The following is a 26,494-nucleotide window of genomic DNA, read 5'->3' on the forward strand; positions in this document are numbered from 1 at the left end:
GCAAGGCACCAGGCAATTTACAAAACGCTCCCATGTTCCGTTATTTCAGCTGCCAAATCTGGTCAAGAGATTGTACTGCCAGTTAAAGGAATGTTTTTGATAATTTTTAAGTTCCTTCTAAAAGTTGCTAAATATAGATCTACTAAAGATACTGCCAATTCCTTCAGAAACACGTGACCCACAGCCTCTTGGCTTCCTTCACTCATTAAAGACATGTTTAGTCACCACCAGTGTCACAACGGGCGTGACTCACGGGCGAGGAGGGAACGTGAGGCCTCCTCACACATGTGGGTGCTCAAGTCCCACAGAAGCCCGGGCACCTCGACCTCAAAAGGATCGAGCCGGTCGGGGTGGCACAGCCCTTCCTTCCCTTGTGCACCCAGGAAGCTCGCTATCAAGCCAGTACGCCCAAGGACAGCGTCTGCGTCCCAGTTCTGCTTTCTTAAGGTAACTGGTAACTGGGTTTTGTCATTTATTCCTTCGTTTGCCGTGTCAGTCTTCAAACTTTCTTTGATATGCCTCTCTCTTTCGTAACTAATCAAGTTGTCTCAAGCTGTGTTCAATTGTTGCTATTAAAAAAGAAAGGAAGATTTTAGAAGGTAGTGATGGGAACAGGCCCTTCTCACCGTAGAAATAATCTCAGTGTGAAGTGCTCCTTTTGCACCCTAGAGTCACAGTTACATTTGCATTTAGTTGTTAATCTCTCCTATTGGAGAGTAGGGATTTTAAATGAGTTTCTTACTGGAACCACAGATTTGCTACCAGCTGCAGGTCTGATGTGTTTGTCTACCTGCTTTATCAATATTATCAGATGTCAGTTTACATGAATGCACACACCCACATTAAACCAGGAGAGAAAAATGCCTTCTCGGCCATAAGAAAGCGGGGAAATTCCTTATAGTGCACACTGGATCCCTCGATACTGAGATGAGAGTAATAAACCTGCTTCAGATATTTACTACCCACTTTATGATGGTTTGATATTCCACCTGAAAGGGGCTGGGCCATGGGCTGTGGCAAAATCTGTTTTTACTTTGATCTCAAAATTCAATGGGAAAGGGGAAAAGTCAATTTCTTCCCGCCAGTTAAAGGCTCAGTGATTCAAATGGTGGTTGTGACTGTCTCTCTCAGTGGCTTGCTTTTTTGCACTTGGGAGCAAAACTTAAATAAAACACATTTTGAAATTTAAAATCAGTTTAGGATTATACAAATTGCCATGAAATGCTCCACTAGACTATTAGTTCAAGGGTATGGATTACACTTTATTTATCTTAATGTTTCTTCCTTATGTATCCTAATATCAGGGGCATTAAAAATACCCTTGGCTAAATGCTGCATAAAATGAAAGCTAAATGTTGTGTAATCATCGTATTGTATTTTTGGAAATTTGAAAAGTGTGCACAAGTTTTAGAACAAACTTCAGTGTTTAAATACAAATACATATATTTGTATCATTACCTCTTATATTTCAAACAGGAAAAAAATGTGAATTGGTATTAAAATCCTTACTTTAAAGCAAATGTCACTTTCTTAAGTTACAGTCTTAAAAAAGTCAGACCTTTTTCTTCTGCTCAAATAACTGCTGCTGGAAGAAGTACATTAAAGATTTGAACAAAACTCTGCATCTATATATAGCATTCTCTATATTCTACACTTTCTTTAAAACCTTGTGACTACAACCTATGATCAAAATATAACATATAATCTTTTCCAGTTGAGAGTTTCTATTCAGTGATCATAAATAAATTTACCATGTTTTTTAAAATTAGGCCTAACCTACCACTAACGTCAAGAAGTATATCAGCGAAATAAGCATAGGAGAAACTGGGAATATTTAATTATGGATGTTACAGTGAATTATAATTAAAAAGAAAGTTTCTGAGGGAAGGCAAAAGAAAATTAAAGATATTTTTTTTTTAGAACCAAAAATGCAAAGCATAAATCCAGCATAAGTCTTAGAGGGCTTCCCTATAAGAGTGGGCAGGCACACCTAAACCAGGAGGGAGAGAGCTTTGTTCCAAGGAGACTGTGAGGACGAATCTGCAGAAAGGGAGCTCTCAGCTTCTCCAGGGCTCACTCACTCACCTCCTGGAGCATAGTGCATGGACCATGGCTCCATGGGAAGTGAGATTTAAGGGACAGGTAAGTGGTCAAGGAGCTCCTTCATCCTGTTGTGTGAGGAACCATACATTCCCATGATGATGAATACCATCTCAATGAATTCTTTTTATCATCAGACCCTCAAAAGAGCACTTTTTGCTTAACACATGCACATTACATGTGGAGACCCCTGGCTCCCTTTTAAAAAAAAATTTCAGATTTCTGGGTTGTCAACTAGAACTTTCTTTTAAATAGAAACAATTTTTATTCATATGAATTAGTTTCTGTTTATTTTTGCTTAAAGAAAAGTGCAGAAGAAATCTCTGAAAGGCTACTAGAGTTAAAAAGAAACAGAGAAGGTAATTGTGCGAAGATGGCAGAGAAGAAAGTTCCAAGAATCAGTCCTTCACCAGAATAACTATTAAACAGACAGAAACTAACTGAATCAATTATTTTGAAAGCCCAGGATCCATTAGGAAACTGTACAGCACCCAGAGAAGAGTGGGAAGAAGAGGCTGGTAAATTACAATAAACACCAGTAAATTGCTCTTTCTGCGTAACAGTCATCAGTGCACATCCCCCATTCTTACAGCAGGCAGTGGTGGGGCAGGGGCCTGGTGTATCTTGCTGGCACCAGAAAAGGGCACAAAGATCCACTTCCCCAAGATCTGGGGTGGGGAGGGAGTGTGGGCTGAATGATGATCACTACTTTTGATTAACTACTTCAGATCCTATACTTTACATTCACTTTAGGCTACCTTCCTGATAGGACAGCTGAAGTCTAACAGAGAGCACCAGCCAATGCAAAGCCAATTTGCAAAGATAATGAGGTATTTTTTTGCTTAGATTTACTTGGTTTTCTTAGCTGCTGACACTTAAGGCAATCTCTATCATATCACCAGCTGTTACAAATTTAAGAAACAGATACCTCAGGAAATAAATCCCAGAGTTAACATTTTAAAATATTAAAATATACAGTATGCAACAAATATTACAAGACAAACAAAAAAATAGGAAGTGATGGCCCATCCAAAGAAGAGGAAGAAAATCCAGAAAACATCATCAAAGAAGACCAGACTGTGGACATACCAGACAACAGGTTTTAAAAAATAATCTTCAATATGCGCAAGGAAATGAAGGAAAATACAGAGAAATAATTAAAGGATATCTGGAAAATAATGAATGAACAATATGAAAATTTCAATAAAGAGATAGAAATTTTTAAAAGGAGCCAAGCAGAACTACCTGAGTTAAAGACCACAATAAATGAAATAAAAAATTCCCAAGAGAGTTTCTACAGCAGATTGGAGCTGGCATAAGAAAGAATCAAAACTCGAAGACAAGACAATTAAAATGAGTCAGGTTGAGGAACAGAAAAAAGAAAAGAATTATAGAAAGTAAAAATAGCCTAAGATACCTCTGGGACACCACTGAGCATACCAATATACACATTATGGAGGTCCTGGATGGAGAAGGAAGAGAGAAGGGGGCAGAAGGAACAGTCAAAGAGATAATGACAGAAAACTTCCCAAACTTAGCAAAAGATATGAATATGCACATCCAAGAAACTCTGAGAACACCAAACAGGATAAACTTGACAAAAAAATATGCCCCATCACACACTGATCAAACTGTCAAATGCAGAGGACGAGGAGAGAATTCTGAGAGCTACAAGAGAAAAGCAATGTGTTATGTAAAGGGAGTCCCAATTAGAGTGTCAATTTCTCATCAGAAACCATAGAGACAAGAAGACAGTGAGTTGAAATACCTACTTAAAGTGCTGAAAAAAACAATTGCCAACAAAGAATTGTATATCTGGTGAGACTTTCTTTCAAAAATGAGGGCAAGATTCACCTCGGCAGGTGAACTCACTGCCCTCCCCCCTACATGGGACCTGACTCCCAGGAGTGTAAATCTCCCTGGCAACGCAGAATATGACTCCCAGGGATCCATCTGCACCCAGCATCATGGGATTGAGAACATCTTGATCAAAAGGGGGATGCAAAATGAGGTGTTTCAGTGGCTGAGAGATTTCAAGTGGAGTCGAGAGGTCACTTTGGTGGACATTCTTACGCACTATATAGATAACACTTTTTAGGTTTTAATGTATTGGAATAGCTAGAAGTAAATACCTGAAACTACCAAACTCCAACCCAGTAGTCTGGACTCCTGAAGACAATTGTATAACAATGTAGATTACAAGGGGTGACAGTGTGATTGTGAAGACCTTGTGGATCGCACTCCCTTTATCTAATGTATAGAAGGATGAGAGGAAAAATGGGGACAAAAATTAAATGAAAAATAAAGTGGGATGGGAGGATGATTTGGGTGTTCTTTTTTACTTTTATTTTTTATTCTGATTCTGATTCTTTCTGATGTAAGGAAAATGTTCAAAAATAGATTGTGGTGATGAATGCATAACTATATGATCATACTGTGAGCAGTTGATTGTACACCATAGATGATTGTATGGTATGTGAATATATTTCAATAAAACTGAATTAAAAAAATGAGGGCAAGATTAAGACATTTCCATATTAAAAATAAAACACTGAGGGAGTCATCATCCCTAGACTTTCTCTAAAGCTTCAAACTGAAAGGAAGGGACACTACACAGTGCTTCAAAGTGGCATAAAAAAAGATTTCTGGTAAAGGTAACCATTTGCTTAATTATAAATGCCAGCACTATTGTATTGTAATTTTTGGTATGTAACTCCATGTCTTGCTTCCTATGGATTCTAAAATGCAAACACATAGAAAGTAGTGATAAATCTATGGCTTTGAACATAAAATGTACAAAGATATAACTTGTAATAAGTACAAAAAAAAAAGGTGGGGGTGGAGGGTATAGGAACAGTGTATGTGTATGCTATTGAAATTAAGTTGGTATCAAATCAAACAGGATTGCTATATATTTAGGATGTTAAATTTTAATCACATGGCAACCACAGGGAAAATATATGAAAAATATATCCAGATAGAAATGAAAAAGGACTGTTCTAGTTTGCTAATGCTGCTGGAATGCAAAACACCAAAGATGGATCAGCTTTTATAAAAGGGGGTTTATTTGGTTACACATTTACAGTCTTAAGGTCATAAAATGTCCAAGGTAACACATCAACAATTGGGTACCTTCACTGGAGGATGGCCAATCATGTCTGGAAAACCTCTGTTAGCTGGGAAGGCACATGGCCGGCATCTGCTCCAAGTTCTGGTTTTAAAACGGCTTTTTTCCCAGGACATTCCTCTCTAGGCTTCAGCTCCTCAAAAATGTCACTCTTAGTTGCTCTTGGGGCATTTGTCTTCTCTTAGCTTCTGTGGAGCAAAAGTCTGCTTTCAAAGGCCGTCTCCAAAATGTCTCTGTAAGCTGAAGCTCCTCTATCCATTCCAGTGTGTTCTTCAAAGTGTCCCTCTTGGCTATAGCAAGCTCCCTCCTTCTATCTGAGCTTATATAGTGCTCCAGTAATCAAGGCCAATGCTGAATGGGTGGGGCCATGCCTCCATGGAAATTATTTCATCAGAATTATCACCAACAGTTGGGTGGGTCACATCTCCATGGAAACACTCAAAGGATTCCCATCTAATTAGCACTGATACATCTGCCCCACAAGATTGCATCAAAGAATATGGCTTTTTCTGGGGGACATAATACATTCAAACCAGCACAGGGACTCAGTATGGTACAATTCAAAAAATCAAATAAGTATGAAAGTAGGCATTAATGGAGGAATTGAGGGACAAAACAGATGTAATATTTTCAAAGACTAAATAGCCAAATGGCAGAAGAAAGCCCTGTGTTATCAGTAGTGACTTTAAATATAAATGGATTAAACTCTGCAGTCAAAAGGCAGAGACTGGCAGAATGGATAAAAAGCATAACCCAACTATAAGAATAAGTTTATAGCTCTAAATGCTGACATTTTAAAAAGAGGAAGATTTCAAATCAGAGACCTAACCTCAGAACTGTAAGAACTAAAAAAAGAAAAGCAAACAAAACCGAAAGCAGAAGACTCACCTTAACTTCAAAAACATAAACACATTGAAAGTGAAAGAATGGAATAAAATATACCATGCAAATAGTAACCAAAGGAGAGCTGGAATGGCTATACTAATATCAGATAAAATAGACTTTAAGTCAAAAGCAGTTAGGAGGGACAAAGCCAGTCATTATATAATGATAAAGGGGCCAATTCAACAAGAAGATATAACAGTTATACATATATATGTACCTAACAGCAGAGCCCCAAAATATATGAAGCAAATACTGACAGATTTGAAGGGAGAAATTCACAGTTCTACATTAATAGTAGGAGACTTTACTATTACTTTCAACAATGGAAAGAACATCTAGACAGAAGATCAATAAGGAAATACAAGACTTGAATGATACTCTAAGCCAACTAGACGTAACAGACATATATAGAACAATTCCCCCAACAAAAACAGAATACACATTCTTGTCACATGCACATGGATCATTTTCCAAGATACACCATAGCTTAAGTCACAAAAAAAGTCTCAATAAATTAAAAAATATTGAAATCATACAATATGTCTTCTCCAACCACAATGGAATGAAATTAGAAATCATTAAGAAGGGAGAAATGGAAAAGTCACAAATGTGTGTAAATTAAACAACATACTGTTAACCATTGGGTTAAAGAGAAAATAACAAGGGAAATTAGGAAATATCTTGAAGTGAATGAAAATGAAAATAGAGCATACAAAAACTTACAGGATGCAGCAAATGCAGTGCTCAGATGGAAATTTATAGCTCTAAATTCTGACATTTAAAAAAGAAGATTTCAAATTAGAGACCTAACCTCAAAACTGGAAGAACTAAAAAAAGAAGCGAAAACAAGACCAAAAGCAAGCAGAAGGAAGAAAATAACAAAGATTAGAGCAGAAATAAATAAAACAGAAAAAAAAAGAGAGAATTAAAAAATCCCAAAGTTGGTTCTTTTAAAAGTTCAATGTGATTAACAAACTTTTAGCTAGACTGATGAAGAAAAAGAGAGGAAACAAATGACTAAATTTAGAAATGAAAAGGGGGACATTGCTACTGACCCCACTGAAATAAAAGGGACTATAAGAGGATACTATGAACAATGGCACACCAAAAAATTAGATAACCTAGATGAAATGAACAAATTCCTAGAAATACAAAAACTATTTACACTAAATCAAGAAGAAATAGAAGATCTTAACAAACCAATAATTAGTAAAGAGATTGAATCAGTAATCAAAAACCTCCCAACAAAGAAAAGTCCAGGACCAGATGGCTTCATAGTGGAATTTTACTAAATATCCCAAGAAGGATTAACACCAATCCTGCTCAAACTCTTCCAAAAACTTGAAGAAGAAAGAACACTCCCTACATTCTATGAGGCCAATATTATCCTCATAACAAAACCAGATAAAGATACCACAAGAAAAGAAAATTATAAACCAATATCTTTTACAATATAGATGGAAAAATCCTCAACAATATACTATCAACCAAATCCAACAGCACATTAAAAGAATTATATATCATGGTCAACTGGGATTTATCCCAGTATGCAAGGTGGTTCAACATAAGATAATCAATTAATGTAATAACACCACATAAGCAGAACAAAGGGGAAAATCACATGATCATCTCAATTGATATAGAAAAGGTATTTGACAAAACCCAGCACTACTTTTTGATAAAAACACTTACAACACTAGGAATAGAAGAAATTTCCCCAACATGGAAAACCCACAGCTAACATCCTACTTAAGACTGCAACCTTTCTTTCTGAGATCAGGAAAAAGACAAGATGCCCACTGTCATCACTGTTATTCAACAATGTACTGAAAGTTCTTGCCAGAGTAATTAGGCAAGAAAAAGAAATAAAAGGCATTGAAGTTGGAAAGGAAGAAGTAAAATTTTCACTATTTGCAGATGACATGATCCTATATTACAGAAAATTCTGAAAAACCCACAGCAAAACTCCTAGAGCTATAGATGGATTCAGTGAAGTGGCAGGGTACAAGATCAACACCCAAAAATCAGTAGTGTTTCTATCCACAAGTAGTAAACAATTGGAAGAAGAAATCAAGAAAGAATTCCATTCACAATAGCAACTAAAAGAATCAGGTATCTAGGAATAAATCTAACCAAGGATATAAAGGACTTGTACACAGAAAAACTATAAAACATTGCTAAAAGAAATCAAAGAAGGCCTAAATAAATGGAAGGATATTGCATGTTCATGGCTTGAAAGACTAAATATTGTTAATATGTCTATTCTATCCAAAGTAATTTACAGATTCAATGCCCCTAACAGCTTTGTTTGCAGAAATGGAAAAGCTAGTCATCAAATATACTTGGAATGGTAAAGGGTGTTGAATAGTCAAAGCCATCTTGAAAAAGTAGAACAAAGTTGGAGGACTCACACTTCCCAATCTTAAAACTTATTACAAAGCCACAGTAACAAAACAGCATGGTACTGGCTCAAAGATAGACATATAAGCCAATGGGATCTAACTGAGAATTCAGAAATAGACCCCCACATCTATGACCAACTGCTTTTTGATGAGGGTGCCAAGTCCACTCAGTTGGGAAAGAATAATCACTTCAACAAATGGTGCTAGGAAAACGATGTCCATATGCAAAAGAATAAAGGTGGACACTTACCTCACACCATATACAAAAATCAAATCAAGACCACAATAAAATACATTTCACACGCACTAGAATGGCTACTATTTTTTTGAAAAAGGAAAATCACAGCTTTGGAGAGGATGTGGAAAAATAAGAACACTTGTTCATTTTTTGTTGGAATGTGTTCTAGTTTGCTAATGTTGCTGGGATGCAAAACACCAGAGATGGATTGGCTTTTATAAAAGGGGGTTTATTTGGTTACACAGTTACAGTCTTAAGGCCATGAAGTGTCCAAGGTAACACATCAGCAATCGGGTACCTTCGCTGGAGGATGGTCAATAGTGTCCAGAAAACCTCTGTTAGGTGGGAAGGCACGTGGCTGGCATCTGCTCCAAAGTTCTGGTTTCAAAATGGCTTTCTCCCAGGATGTTCCTCTCTAGGCTGCAGTTCCTCAAAAATGTCACTCTTAGTTGCACTTGGGGTATTTGTCCTCTCTTAGCTTCTCTGGAGCAAGAATCTGCTTTCAATGGCCGTCTTCAAACTGTCTCTCATCTGCAGCTCCTGTGCTTTCTTCAAAGTGCCCCTCTTGGCTGTAGCTCCTCTTCAAAACAACACTCACAGCTGCACTGAGTTCTCTTTGTCTGTCAGCTCATTTATATGGCTCCAGTGACTCAACTTAGACCCACCCTGAATGGGTGGAGCAACACCTCCATGGAAATTATCCAATCAGAGTCATCACCCACAGCTGGGTGGGGCACATCTCCAAAGAAACACTCAAAGAAATCTAATCAACACTGATAACATCTGCCCACACAAGATTACATCAAAGATAATGGCGTTTGGGGGACACAATACATTCAAACTGGCACAGAATGTAAAATGGTGTAGCTGCTGTGGAAGACAGTTTGGCGGTCCCTCAGAAAGCTAAATATAGAATGACCATATGTCCCAGCAATCCCACTTCTAGGTATATACTCAAAAGAATTGAAAGCAGGGACTCAAAAAGATATTTGCACACCCATGTTCATAGCAGCATTATTCACAATTGCTAAAAGATGGAAGCAACCCAAGTGTCCATCAGCCAATGAATGGATAAGCAAAATGTGGTATGTGTATACAATGGAATATTATTCAGCCATAGAAAGGAATGAAATTTCTGATACATGCAAAAACATGAATGAACCTTGAAGACATGAGTTGAGTGAAATAAGCCAGACACCAAAGGACAAGCATTTTATGATCTCACTGATATGAAATAATTAGAATAAGTAAACTAATAGAATCAGCATCTAGAATATAGGTTACCAGGATTTGGGGTGGCGGAGGGGAATAAGGAGTTAATGCTTAAAACATACAGAGTTTCTATTTGGGTTGGTTGTAAAGTTTTGGTAAAGGATGGTGGTGACAGCACAACATTGAGAATGTAATTGACAGCACTGAATTATATATTTGAATATGGTTAAAATGGGAAATTTTAAGTTGTATATGTGTTGCTAGAACAAAAAAAATTTTAATCCATGGAACTGCACAACACAAACTGAATATTAAGTTAAACCAGATACTATATAGTTCATAGTACAATTATACAACTGTGTTTTCATCATTTGTAACAAATGTACCATATCAAAGCAAGGTGTTAATAATAGGGTGGTATATGGGAATGCTGTATTTCATGCATGATTCTTCTATAAACCGATAACTTCTCTTAAAAAAAACAGAATGTTTTACTTCAGTATAAAGGTAAAAATAAAAACAGGATTCAGTTTAAGTTAACCAGGTTTATAATATTTAAATGTACAAGGGACATATATGTTCAGACTCTGTTGGTATTAAGAAAGCTTGTGCAAGAGAACCCCCGAAAGAGAACATTTTAAAAAGCTATTGCTAAATGCAGTAGTTTATGTATTTTGATAAATAACTTTGATACTGATTCAATTCAGCTCATGAGTGCAATGAATTCAAAGTAAATAAAGATTTTACAAATTCCTACCAGAGCGACTGACTAGTTTTAGGACTACTTTCTAAAAGGAAGCCCTTTGTAGATTCATGCAGAAAGAAAATGAAGAGGTGTGAAAGGAAATATCTAGAAAGAACTCTATATTTCTCATAAGTGTTATGCCTTGCAATGACACTGAAACATTATTGTCTAATCTTTTTTTTAACTGTTTTTTTTCCTAAGGAGCAGAGGTAGGTGAATAAGAGAAGTGAAATCAATAACCTTATTTTAATTTTCTTACTAGGAAAAGAGACCCAGGAAGAGAAATTTGAAAGAAGCAGAAGTGGGCGAGGACTGCAATCAAATTGCAATGTTTTTCTACGGCTGCTGGTAGGTGGTTGCTCTTGAGCATGCTGCATGGCAAATGAAAGAGATTAGTTCTCCTTTCTTGGTTCCTGTTGAATTTCTGTAGCGTGATAGAGAATTTTGATAAAGGTTTTAGTTGCTCCTATTGACTTATAAGACTGTTTATCTCTTTTCAGTCTTCCTTCTCTTTTTACACAGTGTAGTCCAGGGATCTAAGTTTTGTTCTAGCCACTCTCTAGCAAATGACCTTGTGCAAGTCACTTTTACAAATTGGTATAATTCCTAGTTTAGCTCATGGAAATATTTTCAGTACATGAACACTCTTCAAAATTTTTATAATTATCTAAATTGGAAGCGTGGATATTATGTTAGTATAATTACTATTATCATTTTGCCCCAGTGATTCTGAAGGCTCAAAGATTAATCCAGTTTTCACCAGTATCCTGGAACTAGAGTGGAAACTTCATTCTTCCCTTCCTCTAGTCCTTCTTTCCTTGTACAACATTTATTGAGCAACTGCTAAATCCATTAAGTGTGTAGTGGTGTAGTATTAAGTGGTGTAGAAAAGTTTGCACAGCCCAAATTCCTGGAGTTGAATGGGAATCCAGGAGACAGTAGAGGATAGGGATTAAAAACTTGGATTTGGAATCAGAGTTGCGTGGGTTACCAGTCCCAGAAGTACCACTGTGAACTGTTTAATGGGCCAATTACCTTGACTTTGTGAATTTGTTTCTCATCTATAAAGTGAAGATAATTGTGTTATGAGGCTTAGATGAGATAAATATTTATAGATCCCAGCAGAGGGCCTAGAACATGGTGAGCACTCAACAAACCATAGCTATTCTACCGTTCTTACCTGACTTAGTCCATGGAGAATCCTGAGGTCCATGGATTTTCTAGAAACAATTCTGGATTCTGTAGCATCATCTGACCACCTGAAGGACACTCCCAGAGGAGCCCATAGTGACCCAAATTCAAAAGGCTCAGCCAGAATCTGAGCCTTGCAAATGCTGAGTGCTAATTTGATAATTTCTAAATTCACAATGGTGTCATATATAAATTAGGCTTTGTTCATTGCCTCTTGTCTTCCAGATGCCAAAAAGGCATTTTAAAAACATAAAATTAAAACTTGCAGTTTTATAAGTAACTTAAAATTTTCTGGGAAGGCCATAAAAAATAAATACTTATCTGTATGCACTACCAAGGAAACAATGACCAAGTTTCCTGCACAGTAGTTCTGGGTGTTATGAAGTCTTGGAACCCCAAGAAAAGGAAGCTCTGGGCCAGTGGTTCTCAACTGGGGGCAATTTTGCCCCTGCCCCCACCCCACTCCCCCATCCAGGGGACATTTGGTAATGACTGAAGGCATTTTTGATCATCACAACTTGGGGGTGGGGGTGCTACTGGCATCTAATGAGTAGAAGCCAGGGATGCTGCTAAACATTTGCAATACACCCCACAACAAAGAATTATCCAGCCCCAAATATCAAAAGTGCTGAGGGTGAGAAACTCTGCTCTAGATTGCCATCAGCAGGTGCCTCACAAAGTGAGAGCAATGGATCCTGCCATAATGACAATAAAGTTCTTCCTATGCACTAAGCATTAAGTCACTTAATTTCATGAGCTACTATCTAAGGTAGGTGTTATTACCTCTACTTTACAGATGGGAAAATGGAAGCTCAGGAAGGATAAGTGATTTGCACAAGGATCCTCAGATGGCGATTGAAGGAGCAGGGATTGAACCTCTGTCTGATTCTGAGGCCTGGGCTCCTTACCCCTGCATTACTGCCTCTAGCCAAGAGGTATGCTCCCCTACTAAGCAGTTCATGGTGAGACAAACTAAAATACACAAGCAACTAAGGTCAATGCCCTGGGTCTCTGAATCGTTGGGTCCAGGGACTCATGTGGAGGTGACCACAGGGAGTAGAGTGTGTTGAGCCAGCCCAGTTAGTTGCTGTTACTCATTTACTTCTCAGCGGTCAATGAACCAATAGGCCATCAACCTGCTCTGCGTACAGGTCATGTTCCCAATGTCTCTCCCGGCTCTTTTGGCTGAAATACCACTAGCGGTCAAAGTTGTATATGCTGGTTTGTGGCTTACTTGGTTCTGTGACCAACTTGGTTCTGTGACCTAGAAGAATGTGAACTTTAGTGATTGAAGAAGAACCAGCAATTTGGACAATGACATTTATGATAAGGATAGGCTTTTCTGAACTCTAAGATACTGTTGATAGTCGCTAGGATTCAGGCCCCAGGCTGGACACCAGCATCTAAAGATGACCCTCAATCCAGAGCTGTAACTATGAGGACAACAGCAAATTTTAATGTGAGCCGTTGTCAATAACAACAAAAAGAACCCTCTCCATTTGCGTATCACCAGGGTAAAATGGGTTTGGTTAGGGAAGGAGGAAGTTGAGAGGGAGTTGGAGAAGAGGAGGAGGGCAGAGAGAGACTGGCTTCTTTGGTTTAAGGTTTTGCGTTTCTCCAGCGGATGTAGACTTGAGCTTACCAAAGAGTAGAAGGCAAATAGGTTGGTGCCCAAGTTCACTAGACTCCAAAGTCTCAGGAGTTCTTATTTATTTTGTGCATGGAACACAAAGCAGACTAGTGAAGACTTTTCTCAGAAAAATGTTTTCTTCCCCTTGCTAATTTTAATTTTTTATTTTGAAATAATTTCAAATTTATAAAAAAAGTTACAGGAGTAGTTCAACCAAGATTCTCCAAAAAGTGGCATTTTACCACATTAGCATTCTCATTCCCTGTGTGTGTGTGTGTGTGTGTGTGTGTGTGTATTTATATACATATTATTATTTTCTGAATTATTTAAGAATAAGTTGAAGATACGATGTTCCATAATTTTTCAATACTCCAGTGTATATTTCCTAAAAAGCAAGAAGTTTTTAATATAATCATTGTACAATTATCAAAACAGGGGTTTTAATATTAATGCAATATTATTTATCTGACATACTCTTAATCAAATTTCACTAGTTGAGCTAGTAATTTTCTTTATCGCAAAAGAAAAAAAAAAAACTTTTTCCTGGCCAGGATCACATGTTGCATTTAGTTGTCATATCTCTTTAGCCTCCTTTAATCTGGAACAGTTCCCCATCTTTGTCTTTCATGACTCTGACATTTTTGAAAAGCACAGGCCATGTATTTCATAGAATTTTCATGTTTCCCCATGATTAGCTTCAGTCATGCACAAAAGTGCTGCTGTGTTCTTCTCAGTGCACCTTATCAGGAGGCACATGTTGGTTTTCCCATAACTGTTGATGTTAATTTTGATCACTTAATTAGGTGGTATCTGTCAGAGTTCTTGATAATGCCTATGTACTAGGCATTAAGTCACTGTGAATTTCTATTTCTTCACTATGAAATTACCGTTTTTATTTTTAATTAGTAAGGATCTTGTGGGGGCATTCTTTGAGATTCCATAAATATTGTCTCTCTTCAGAATTTCACCCACATAGCTTTAGCATTGATCATTCTCGCTTGAAGCAATTATTACTCTTTTAGTTGCCAAATAGTGATTTTCTAATCCCATCATTCCTTTTATGTTTATTAGTTGGCATTCAACTCTAAGGAAAAGTCTCCACTTCACCTTTCTTTCTTTCTTTTTCCTTTTCTTTCTTTCTTTGTCTTTTCTTTCTTTATAGAATGGACTCATAGATTCATATTTCATTCAATGGGTTATAATCCATTATTATCATTACTTGTTTTGATGATCAGATTGTTCTGTACTTGGCCAAAATAAGCCCCTTAATGCTGACTCCTATGTACTTTTGATTTGTCTGCAACATTCTTTGAGCACTTCCTTACTTTGTAGCACAAAATATTCCAAGTTCATGTTGTACTTTCCTAAGCCCCACTCCTGAAATTAGTTTTTCAAGGATCCTTTAATCAAACCGGATATTTAGAAATCAAGATTTAAGCCCTTGGTGTATTTACTGCTGTTGGAGTTTCATAGCTTCTAGATCATTGAGTAATATTTAGAAATAGATAAATATTTACCTATATCTATGTCTCCGTAGCTATAGAGCTCACACTGAGTCCTCCAATTCTAATCCACCTCCACAGGGTTCGTCTGAGTCTCCTTTTTCTGTATTTGTAACTCCCCTTTCTGATGGTGCAAAATCTGTCTTCATTTATCCATGCTATATTCACTTATTTTTTCAATAAGATAACTTGAAATTTTAGGGTTGTCTGTCTTGACAGAGGCATGGATTGTAAGTGGTTTTATTTATTCTTCTTGAACTATATATTTTTGAGGAGGTTGTTCTAGATGTAAATGACTGTCATTACCACAACTACCTGAGAGGTGAGAATTTTGTTTTAATTCCTGAAATAAAATGCATTGAATTATAAAGAAGACCTTCTATATTGGCCATAGTAATCCATTTTCATACACAGGACACAGAACCTACCTTCCTTGTTACTTCCCTTCCCCCTGAACCCTGCCCACTTTTCCTCTCTCTGGGAATTCTGCCAGACATAGAGCAGAGGAGACCATGAACGGAGATGACCACGTAGCAAGAGCTGTTCCAGATGCCACCTATTGCTTTTGGGCAGGGGACTTTTATCCCAGCCTCTCAGCTTCCAAGAGTTAGGTGCAATGTGTTGTCTCTATCGGCTCAGCTTAAACACTGCTCAACTGCCACTCAGCACACAGGCATTCCAGGATCCAGTGCCTTTCTCTCCTGGTCCTGCCATGGAAGAACATAGGAATCCCCCAGAGGCATTTTAACAGAGTTGAAAAGAAAACCACATTTAAACACCAGATCTGCCAATTACGTGGCTTTGGGCAAATCGCTGTTTCTTTGAGCCTGTTTCTTCTTCTATAAAATGAGATAAGTAAAATCCTCACTCTACCTAACAAGGCTATTGAGAGGATCAAATGAGACCTATAGGCAAAAGTGCAGTGTAGAGGGCTTTGTAAGTGTAAGCAGATATTATTATTATTATTATTATTATCATCATCATCATTATTATTCCTCCCCTCCTGCTTGCCCCTGCCATAACATGACCACACAAAAAGTTTCCACTTATTTCCATTCTCTGATCTAGGGAACATTAAACTCCACAAATATTTCCCTCCTTAAAATAATTCACATGGAAGTTTGGATCACAATAAAAGCTACAGAGTCCATTCTAGATTCAGGGAGTAAATTAAACATTTTGTCATTCAGAAATCATTTGTTGAGACCAGTCTTGAACAAAACACTACACTAAGAGAATTTATAATTATATAATTTCTTTAAAATGTCTAAATATGTCATTTTGCAAAAGAATAGTTATATCCCCCCCATAATTATACATTTTTAGTGTTTTTGAGAAGGAGAAATCTTGCTACATCATTGATATGCCACAAATCAATAATTCCTACACAGTAAAGATTTGGGAAAATTATACGAAATTATTAATCATATGGAGGCCTCAATGTAGTCTAAAAACTTGACTGCTTTAGAAATAATCACAGCTATACCTCAAGAATGAACTAGTTTCTCCAAATCTACCATATTTTAGGTTTTCTCTCTGGTCTAATTTTTATCAGCTGACAATTCCCTTACCTTTCTTTAGCTATAGATCATTTGTGGGAAAAATGAAAGCAAAGCACAAAATTTCCTTAAGAGGCAAAGAAGATATATTACATTGAATTGGTTTTTATGTGAAATAATCTGTTCCTTACATAGGAACAGAAATCAAATTGCATATATATTGATCAGTATGTTTATATTCCTTATTATAGAAAGAAATATCCCCACATGCAGAAAAAAAAAAAAAAAAAAAAAAAAAAAAAACTGGAGGAATATATGCCAAAATATTAAGACAGATTTTTCTGTATTAGCTAATTTAATTTTTAAGTTACTTTTATAAGCAGAATAAATGAACAATTTAAAAACTATTTCAAAGGAAAAAAACATTTTTTAAAGGGAAATCCAGGAAATGATTGTAAGAAAATAAAGTCCAAACAAAGTTTATAGAATGGCTTGGCCTTGCAGGTACACTTTGATCACAGTTTCCATGAACAGCCATGACACAGAAGCATCCACAAGGACTGAGCTTCACTCAGGCCCAGTCACTTGTCCTCTGTGAGGCACTCAAGGCCCCTCTTGATCATAAGGTGTGTCAGGATCCAGGGTAAAGACATTGTGAGAATAGGGCAAAGTGAGGGCACTTTCCGGCTGCTGAGGGAAGGCAATGTCTTTCCCACAGGCAGTGTTTCCTTTGGCACCTCTTCCTCCCACAGGGCTGAGAGAGCAGCATAGGCTGCTCCTCCATCCAGATGGTCTCCTTCCCTCAGGTGGATGCGGGGTTAGGTGGATGCAGGGCACAAAGATGTTCAGACCTGAGGCTGCCCCAGCACATGGCCTGGACAAATGCCCATGGGCTCTCGTTTGCTTTCTCCTACTGGTCAGCTTGCTCTTTCCAGGACACCCTTCCCACAGTCAGAGAGATCTGTGCTGAGTGGAAACACAGGCTCAGGATTCTGAAGGAAAAGAAAGCCCTCTGCACACTTGGTTTTGTGAGAAACAAACACTGCGGGTCCTCCTCAATGCTTCAGATCCTGGACGAGCCCCCAAGAATTGTGAGAAACAAACACTATATCTAAAAAGGCGTAAACACTCACCCAATTGTGGAGAAGAAAGGAATTTATTCACGATCTTGCAAGAACAGGCACGCAACCAAAATTTGGGGGTTTGGCACCCAGAACAATAGACCCAGCACTATTTATTCCCTACGCCTAACTCTGAAGTCCCTTCCCTGTTTCTCCAGTGGCTGGATACACCAGAGGTTGCATTCTATTCGACAGGCCTAACTAGCCATGCAAATTTGAAACATGCAGCCTGAGCAAATTTGAAACATTCAAAATAAGTCTCCCAGGTGAACTTGAAACACTTGAAACAAGAAACATTTTTAACAAGTCTCCACCCCTGACTATAATTGTTATGCCCAGGACTCTTTCCTTTGTTCCTTAACTGCAGAGCCAGTTTGAGCTAGTTTCGTAACAAGTTATGAAGCTAGTTTAGGAACCTCTACCCCTGAGTCTCCACCTTGCAAGGACAGTGGGCGGATAAACAGAAGGACCAGCCACCAATTATGGCTTGGCTTCTTAACCCTCTGCCAACCTCCAAACTGCTCCTGCCCTGTGTGCAAGCTAAACTTAATCTAATTCTTACAGTTTTAGGGCCCAGACTGCCAGCAGCCCTGGCAAAATTAGTTTTCCAGATTGTCGCAGCCCATGAGGGCCATGCCAGTCCAGAGGCCAAAGAAGACATTTTCTGATACATGGACTTTTATTCAGGGCTTACTTACAGGGTGAGAAGTCGTGATGAAATCATGACAGCTCTCTCAGGCTGGGCGAGCATCACATTCGCAGGGAAGTCAACCACGCAATGCAAAGAGGACAGCAAGCCATTTATAAGGGTTTCAGACAAAGGCATTCCTAAGGGTGGGGGAGCATAGACGCGGGAACAAGTCACTATGACATGGAGGTGGTGCAGGAAGGAAAGAATTATAGGATGGGGCTTTGTAAATAACCACAAGAGTGTTACCACTTAGGGGCCAGGAAGCAGGTAGACTAGATTAACATTGTTGCCCTTTTGTGAGACCAGGAGCCTCTCACCTCCTGCCTGCTTCCCATTGTTTTAAAGTTACATTTTAAGGTCGATTTACCCTTTTTCTCTTTACTGGCTTACAAAGACAATAGGTTAAACATTAGCTGCCTAGGTCAGGCAGACTGCTGTGCACCAAAGATCTGCAGGCCTGTTTTGCTCAGGGGCAGCCACACAGATGGTTCTGCCATACTTGTGATCAAAACATCACAGTTTCAAAGTATGGATTTGCTTTTCTTTATCCTCCATAGATGTCACTCTTTTTTCTCACAGGAGGCTGGTGCCCTGAGAGGACAGAATTTGAGGATCTTGGATTCTGGTTTGGGTTACATGCCTTGACCATCATCTCTCTCTCAGTCTCTTCTTGTTTATCTCACCCTCTCTCAGGTGGCCTCACACCTTAATTCTCTCCAATTTCAGATGTGATGGACCAAGAGTTGGGTTGAAGGATAACAGTAACCTATTTAAAATAAGAAAATGGGAAACAAGTTGGAAATATTTTCTTAGTGGCAAGACCAAAACACTCTCCTTATCCCAACAATCTGAAAATAATTGGGAGTCTGGCAGAACAATTAGCATAGAACTACATTTCCTGAAAGAGTTCTTTTTTAAATGCAATTTTATTGAGTTATAGATACTCATCTAGTGTACAATGGTTCACAGTATCATCATATAGTTGTGCATTCATCACCACAATCACATTTTGAATATTTTCATTACTCCAAAAAAAATAAAAATAAGAATAAAAATAAAAAAAGAACACCAAAAACATCCCATACTTCTTATCCCCCCCTCTTATTTATCTATTTTTTGTTTTTGTTTTCTTACTCATCTGTCCATACAATGGATAAAGGGAGTGTCAGTTGCAAAGTTTTCACAGTCACACAGTCACACCTTAAGAGTTATATAATCATCTTCAGGAATCAAGGCTACTGGATTACTGTTCAACAGTTTCACGTATTTCCTTCTGGCTATTCCAATACACTAAAAATTACAAAGGGATATCTATATAATGCATAAGAATAAACTCCAAAATGACCTTACAACTCTATTTGAAATCTCTCAGCCACTGAAACTCTATTTTATTTCATTTCTCTTCCCCCTTTTGGTCTAAGAAGGCTTTCCTGATAGATTATGAGACTATTCTGAGCATGAATTTTAGGAAGTAGCCAAAGGTAAGATTGTCTCTTTCAGATAGCTAATTCACACGTGAAACCAATGCCACACAATTCCAAATGTTCACATCAACCCAATGGCCTCCATTAGCTTTGAAATGGCTACCCCTCTTCCATGTGATTTATCTGAATATTACTTGGCTAGATTTTGCATTACTTTAGAGGAGCTGTTTAGCATTAAGTGGTCCTCTTCTCAACAACCAACCAAATAAGAGTTACTGTCTTCTGCCCTTTTGTTTTCCACTCAGAATACATTAAAATATCTCAAGTTCATCAATCCTGGATTATAAAGCCTTGGGAGTTCTAATCTGAATTTTCTTTCTAATTTTCAATATGCAGGACACCATCTTTTATTGTATGAGAAAGGAGTATCCCTGTTGCACACAGGAAAAAAAAAGATGCTCCTCTGGATGTTAGCCCTCCTGATCTTCTGTGGCATTCTGTGGAATTACAAAGGACAACTAAAGATTGCAGACATCACTGATAAGTACATTTTCATCACTGGGTGTGACACGGGCTTTGGAAACTTGGCAGCCAGAACTTTTGATAAAAAAGGATTTCGTGTAATTGCTGCCTGTCTGACTGAATCAGGATCAGCAGCTTTAAAGGCAGAAACCTCAGTGAGGCTTCACACCGTGCTTCTAGATGTAACAGACCCAGAAAACGTCAAGAGGACTGCCCAGTGGGTGAGGGATCTAGTGGGGGACAAAGGTGAGTCATGCAGTGGAGGGGCTGGGGGGACCAAAGCTACTACTAAATGAATACGACCTTTAAACAAATGTCTCCTAAATACCAGCTGTGTACTTCTTCCATGTCAGGATAGCTTCCGAGTATTACCGAGTCTCAGGCTCTCTGTGCACAAGAAAGACACAGCCCAAGTTACCTGCAGTCTTAAGTCCCAGTGGGTGAATTTAGAACTGAGATCAAGGTTTGCCCTTCCTGATTCTTCTCTGATAAGGTCCTACCCTTGCCACATACACCACCAAAGAATTTAGGGATAAAATCTACAGAATATGGGAGCAGTCCCCAACTTGCCATCTGGATAACTGGGACCCTCTTCTCACTGCACAGTAGTTCCAGACCTCATATGTTTTCATTGCAAAAGAGAAAGTGGTGTGAGAAATTGAGTTGTGTCTTGGGTGGTCATGGTAGAGTAGTGAGTCATCGGATACTCGCTCTGCATTGGATTCAGCTTAGACGGCTGCATTCTGAGCTAGGGGACTTTTATTGGCTTTGAATGAAGTTTGAAACCTTCGCATGGATGAAGATATTTGGGAGCACAAAGTAAAAAAAAAGGTATTTGGTTTTTCTCTATCACATCTTCATCATAGACTTGAGACTCTGAACCTCAAAAGCAATGATTTGATAAGGCTCCAGATAATTTTTAATGCTTAAATTCCAAATATCTTTAATAATATTAGAGATTTCCTGCCATTTAAAGAAAACCCAAGTGAATGATTAAATTTTTCATCAAAAATAAACATAAAGATTTATGCTGCTCTTTGTTCCTATAGAACATCTTATAAATATTCTCTGGCCTTGGCATATAGCAAGGCAGGTAAAATAGACCAGTTTACACTACATCTGAGATTAAAAAGCAGAAAGTCTCACCCAGTGGGTATAGTATTTGACATTCAGGATCAGAAAAGGATTAACAGCAAAGTTGGCTTTCAGTAACAGAACTTCAACTATTTCAGTTTACCCTCCCATACTGTTATTTCCCCAAACTGCAAAGTATTTCAAAGCAGGAATGTGACTAGAAGGTGGAAATGGCACCATTGTGTAAAGCACTGTCTTTCCATCAAGGATGCACACTTATAAATGTGCCTCCTCCCACTACCGCACCTCCTTTCCTTCTCTCTGTTCTAGGCCTCTGGGGTCTGATCAACAACGCCGGAGTCCTTGGCGTGCTGGCTCCCACTGACTGGCTGACAGTGGAGCACTACAGGGAGCCCATTGAAGTGAACCTGTTTGGACTCATCAATGTGACATTAAATATGCTTCCCTTGGTCAAAAAAGCCCGAGGGAGGGTTATCAATGTCTCCAGCATTGGGGGTCGTCTCGCATTTGGTGGAGGGGGCTATGCCCCATCCAAGTATGCAGTGGAAGGATTCAATGACAGCTTAAGGTAAAAAATAAAATAAAATGAAAAACTAATTGAATTGTTAGGAAATAATAGCTGCTAACATTTATTGAATGTTTATTATGTACCAGACACTCTTATTTAGTACTTTAAATTACTCCCAACTTATAGATGCTGTTCTAGTTTGCTAATGCTGCCGGAATGCAAAACACCAGAGATGGATTGGCTTTTATAAAAGGCACTTTATTTGGTTACACAGTTACAGTCTTAAGGCTGTAAAATATTCAAGGTAACACATCAGCAATTGGGCACCTTCACTGGAGGATGGCCAATGGCGTCCGGAAAACCTCTGTCAGCTGGGAAGGCACATGGCTGGCATCTGCTCTGAAATTCTGGTTTCAAAACAGTTTTCTCCCAGGATGTCCCTCTCTAGGCTGCAGTTCCTCAAAAATGTCACTCTTAGATGCACTTGAGATATTTGTCCTCTCTCAGCTTCTCCGGAGTAAGACTCTGCTTTCAACAGCTGTTTTCAAACTGTCTCTCATCTGCAGCTCCTGTGCTTTCTTCAAAGTGTCCCTCTTGGCTGTGGCAGCTCACTCCTGTCTGATCTTATATAGTGCACCAGTAATTTAATTCAGACCCACCCAATGGGCGGGCCAACACCTCCATGGAAATTATCCAATCAGAATCATCAACCACAGTTGGGTGGGGTGCATCTCCATGGAAACACTCAAAGAATTACAATCTAATTCACACTGATAGGTCTGCCCACACAAGATTACATCAAAGATAATGGTGCTTGGGGGACACAATACATTCAAACTGGCACAGATGCTATCACTGAAACTACGAGAGATTAGGTAACTCATCCAAGGTCATCAAGCTGATAAGTGGTACAACTGGGGTTTGAACCCAAATCTATCTAACACTTCTTTGCTTTTTATGTTAGTACATGATGCTAATGGTGGTAGTGAACTTATATCTGACAAGTCAGTTTGTTGAAATAGGGAATCATATAGAGAAGTTAAATCAGTGTAGGTCTCTCCATTGGTGTTTCTGTCAGTTGCAGACACCACAGTACCACCTTATTTATCTGGTAAAGTAAATGTCATGGTCACAAAACAATGACTTAGCTATGCAGCTTTATTTTCCCTTGTTGCAATTTCTGGACCCAAATCTCAGTACACTTCAGACACTATAGCCAAATGGATGGAACACCCAAAGAAATGAAAAACGGCTCTCCTTTACTGCCTTCCATTTCCAAATGGCACTCAGAGTAAGGGTTTGCTTGTTACAGATGAAGGTTTTGCTACCGCAAGAAAGCACTGACCACAGCTTTATTCTGTATGCCACCAGAAAACTCCAGAGTTCAAAACAATGAACTAATTCAGCAAATAAGAGTCCCCAACTCAACTGACATTCAATTGAGCTAAGTTTTCTAAGTACAATAGCTTTCTTTATTTTCTGATGCATTTTGAAAATCTATGACATAGAGTTTAAAAAAGAAAAGGTCAAAGATTTCTATTGAGAGATTGTCTCTGAGGTCACAATGCCAGGCACACTGCTGGGGCATCTGTGACCCCAACATCTCACCTTTACTTTCATCAGTGCTTTTAGAGGGTGATTAGTCAGCAGCTCATCATCTGTCACTAGCTATGCCTCCCACTAATTTTGATATGTTGTGTTTTTGGTTCAAAATATTTTCTAATTTCCTTTGAGACTTTCTGTTTGACCTGTAGGTTATTTAGAAGTGTGTTATTATTAAATCTTTCTGTTATTTATATCTAGTTGAACTCAGCTATGGTTAGAGAAAATATTTTTGTGTTATTTCAATTCTTTTAAAACTGTTGATGTTTGTACTGTGACCCAGGATACGGTCTATTTTGGTAAATTGTTCTTTGCCTTTGTAAAGAATGTGTACTTTGCTTTGGTTGGGTGGAGTATTCTGTAAGTGTCAATTAGGTCAAGTTGGTTGATGCTTATCAGTTTTTCTGGTTGATGGTTATCAGTTTTTCTATCTCTACTAATTTTCTACTTGCTCTTTTGATTGCTGAGAGAAGAGTGTTGAAATCTCCAACTGTAATTATGAATTCATCTCTTTCTCCTTTTAGTTCTGTCATTTTTTTTTTTCATTTTTATAACTTTTATTTTGAAATAACTTTAAAGTTAAGGACAGTTACAAAAATTATATCATAATACAAAGAACCCCAATATACCTCATACCCACATACCCTATTTGTCTACCTTTAATATTTTGCCACAGTTTTGTATAATTCTATCTATATGTGTGTCTATCTATCCATGTTTTACCTATCTATATATCTAATTATATATATACCTATTTTCAAAAAATTGATAGAAAAATGCATATATCATAATCCTTGAACAAGTCATACCTCTATGCATATTACTGACCCCATAGGAAAAAAAAGGATCATAAGAATCTCTTACTGAAATAAAATCTATGAAAATAGATCTGCTGATAAATTGGACAAACTAGATGAAATGGACAAATTACTGGTAACACACAAACAACCTACCTGACTATACAACAAATAGAACATCTAAACAGACCAATTCCAAGCAAAGAGAGTGAATCAGTCTTCAGAAATCTCCCAACTAAGAATAGCTCAGGATCAGATGTCTTCACAGGTGAATTCTACCATTCATTCCAAGAAAAATTAATACCAATCATGTTCAAAACCTTCCAAAAAACTGAAGAGAAAGGGACACTACCTAATTCATTGTATGAGGCCAAAATTGCCCTAATTCCAAAGCCACATAAAGATACTACAGGAAAATAAAATAAAATTACACACCAATTTCTCTTATGAATATAGGTGCAAAGATCCTAAACAAAATACTTGCAAACTGAATCCAACAGTGAATTAAAAAAAAAAAACAAAACAAGATTTAAGTGGATTTTACCCCAGGCATGCAAGATGGTTTAAAATTAGAAAATCAAGGAGTACAATACACATTATCAAAAAGAAGGGAAAAGACAACATGATCCTCCCAATGGATGCAGAAAATGCTTCTGACCAAACACTTAGAAAAGAAGGATAGAAGGAAACTCCCTCAACCTGATAAAGGGCATAAATGACAAACCCAACCTAACATCATACTTAGTAGTCGAAGAATGAAGCTTTCCCTCTAAAATCTGGAACAAGACAAGGATGTCCACTGTCACCACTGTTGTTCAGCATTGTTCTAGAAGTTCTAGTCAGAGCATCTGAGGGTTCTCCATGTAGATCACATGTGGGGAGGTCCACATCAGCTCTTCAAGGGGCACAAGGATGGTGCAGGCCTGGAGCTGGAACTTGGGAGCTGGAAGGTTGGCCATGTCTGCATGGTGACAACCTGTTCTTCTTCCTTTACTTCCTGGAGATTTCCAGTAATTTCAGGCTGAAGCATCATTTCCTCCATTTTTATCCCTGAGTTTTCTCCTGAGACACTTTTCTCTGCAGCCATAGGGCCTAATCCAGTGTGGGCAGGGCTGGCACTTACAGTGTTGCAGAGATTCAGGTAAGTATGGAGGCCTCAAGGGTGGAAATATGTTTTCTTCTCTCTGCTGTGTGGAGTCTCTCTCTGTCAGTTTTTGATTCATGCATTTTGAAGCTCTTTTGTTAGGTTCATTCACACTGCTATTTCCTGAATGAATTGACTCTTTTGTTACTGTCTCTTTATCCCCAGTAATTTTCTTTGCTCTGAAGTTTACTTTTTCTTTGTTTAGTGCTTACATGGTATATCTTTTATCATTCTTTTACTTTAGCATATAAATATCATTTTATTTGCAGTGAGTTTTTGGTAAGTAACAGTCTTGTTTGTTTTATCCATTCTGACAATATCTAGCTTTTAATTTGTGAGTTTGGACTAGGGGTTGGCAAACGATGTGATCTCCAGTGGGCCAAATGAGGCCCACTCCTTTTTTCGTATGACCTGTGAGATAAGAATGGCTTTTACATGTTTAAACGGATGTTAAAAAAGAAGAAAAAAAAACAAAACCAAAGGAAGAATATGCAATAGAGACCATATGTGACCAGCAAAGCCTCAAATATTTATTATATGTCCAGAAAATGTTTGCTGACTACTGGTTTATATCACTTACATTTAAAGTAATTTTTGATATGTTTGGATTTAGGGCTACCATTTTATTATTTGTTTTATGGTTTTTTCCCTCCTTTTTGTTTCTCTTTGTCCTGCCTACTTTTATATTATTTGAACTTTTTTTTTACTATCCATTTTAATTTATCTATTTTGTTTCTGATTATATTTCTTGTTATAGTTTTTTTAATCATTGCTCTAGCGATTATAATATACATACTTAACTTTTCTAAGTCTGCCTTGAATCAATATTCTACTACTTCAAGTGGAATGTACAAACCTTACCACTATATAGGTTCATTTATCCTCCCTCCTTTAAAATTGTCTTATGTAATATATTTACTTATATTGAGAATCCCATGGAAAATGTTATAATGCTTTTGCTTTCAATCATCAAACATGTTTTTAAAAACTCAAAAGGAGAAAAATAGTCTATGTTATTTACCCAGAAACCCAGAAACAATTTTTGATGCTGTTTCTTCC

The 26,494-nt window shown here is 37.9% G+C and overlaps 1 protein-coding gene across 3 annotated transcripts in view; it reads left to right on the top strand.

Annotated features, from left to right (window-relative positions):
• The first annotated feature begins 238 nt into the window (after positions 1 to 238).
• Positions 239 to 26,494, top strand: part of DHRS9 (dehydrogenase/reductase 9) — a 36,255-nt gene continuing 9,999 nt past the window's right edge. The window contains exons 1-5 of one of the 3 annotated variants that reach the window (XM_037850223.1): positions 239 to 447; positions 10,972 to 11,057; positions 12,697 to 12,835; positions 20,164 to 20,535; positions 21,694 to 21,952. In XM_037850223.1, the coding sequence (XP_037706151.1) occupies positions 20,223 to 20,535; positions 21,694 to 21,952 (572 nt within the window). In that variant the 5' untranslated portion in view covers positions 239 to 447; positions 10,972 to 11,057; positions 12,697 to 12,835; positions 20,164 to 20,222. Of the gene's footprint in view, positions 448 to 10,971; positions 11,058 to 12,696; positions 12,863 to 20,163; positions 20,536 to 21,693; positions 21,953 to 26,494 lie in introns of those variants that run through there. The other 2 variants (XM_037850222.1, XM_037850224.1) reach the window with 2 other exon arrangements.

This window comes from Choloepus didactylus, chromosome 9, assembly GCF_015220235.1.
Source record: "Choloepus didactylus isolate mChoDid1 chromosome 9, mChoDid1.pri, whole genome shotgun sequence".
In the NCBI taxonomy this organism is placed as follows: Eukaryota; Metazoa; Chordata; class Mammalia; order Pilosa; family Megalonychidae; genus Choloepus; species Choloepus didactylus.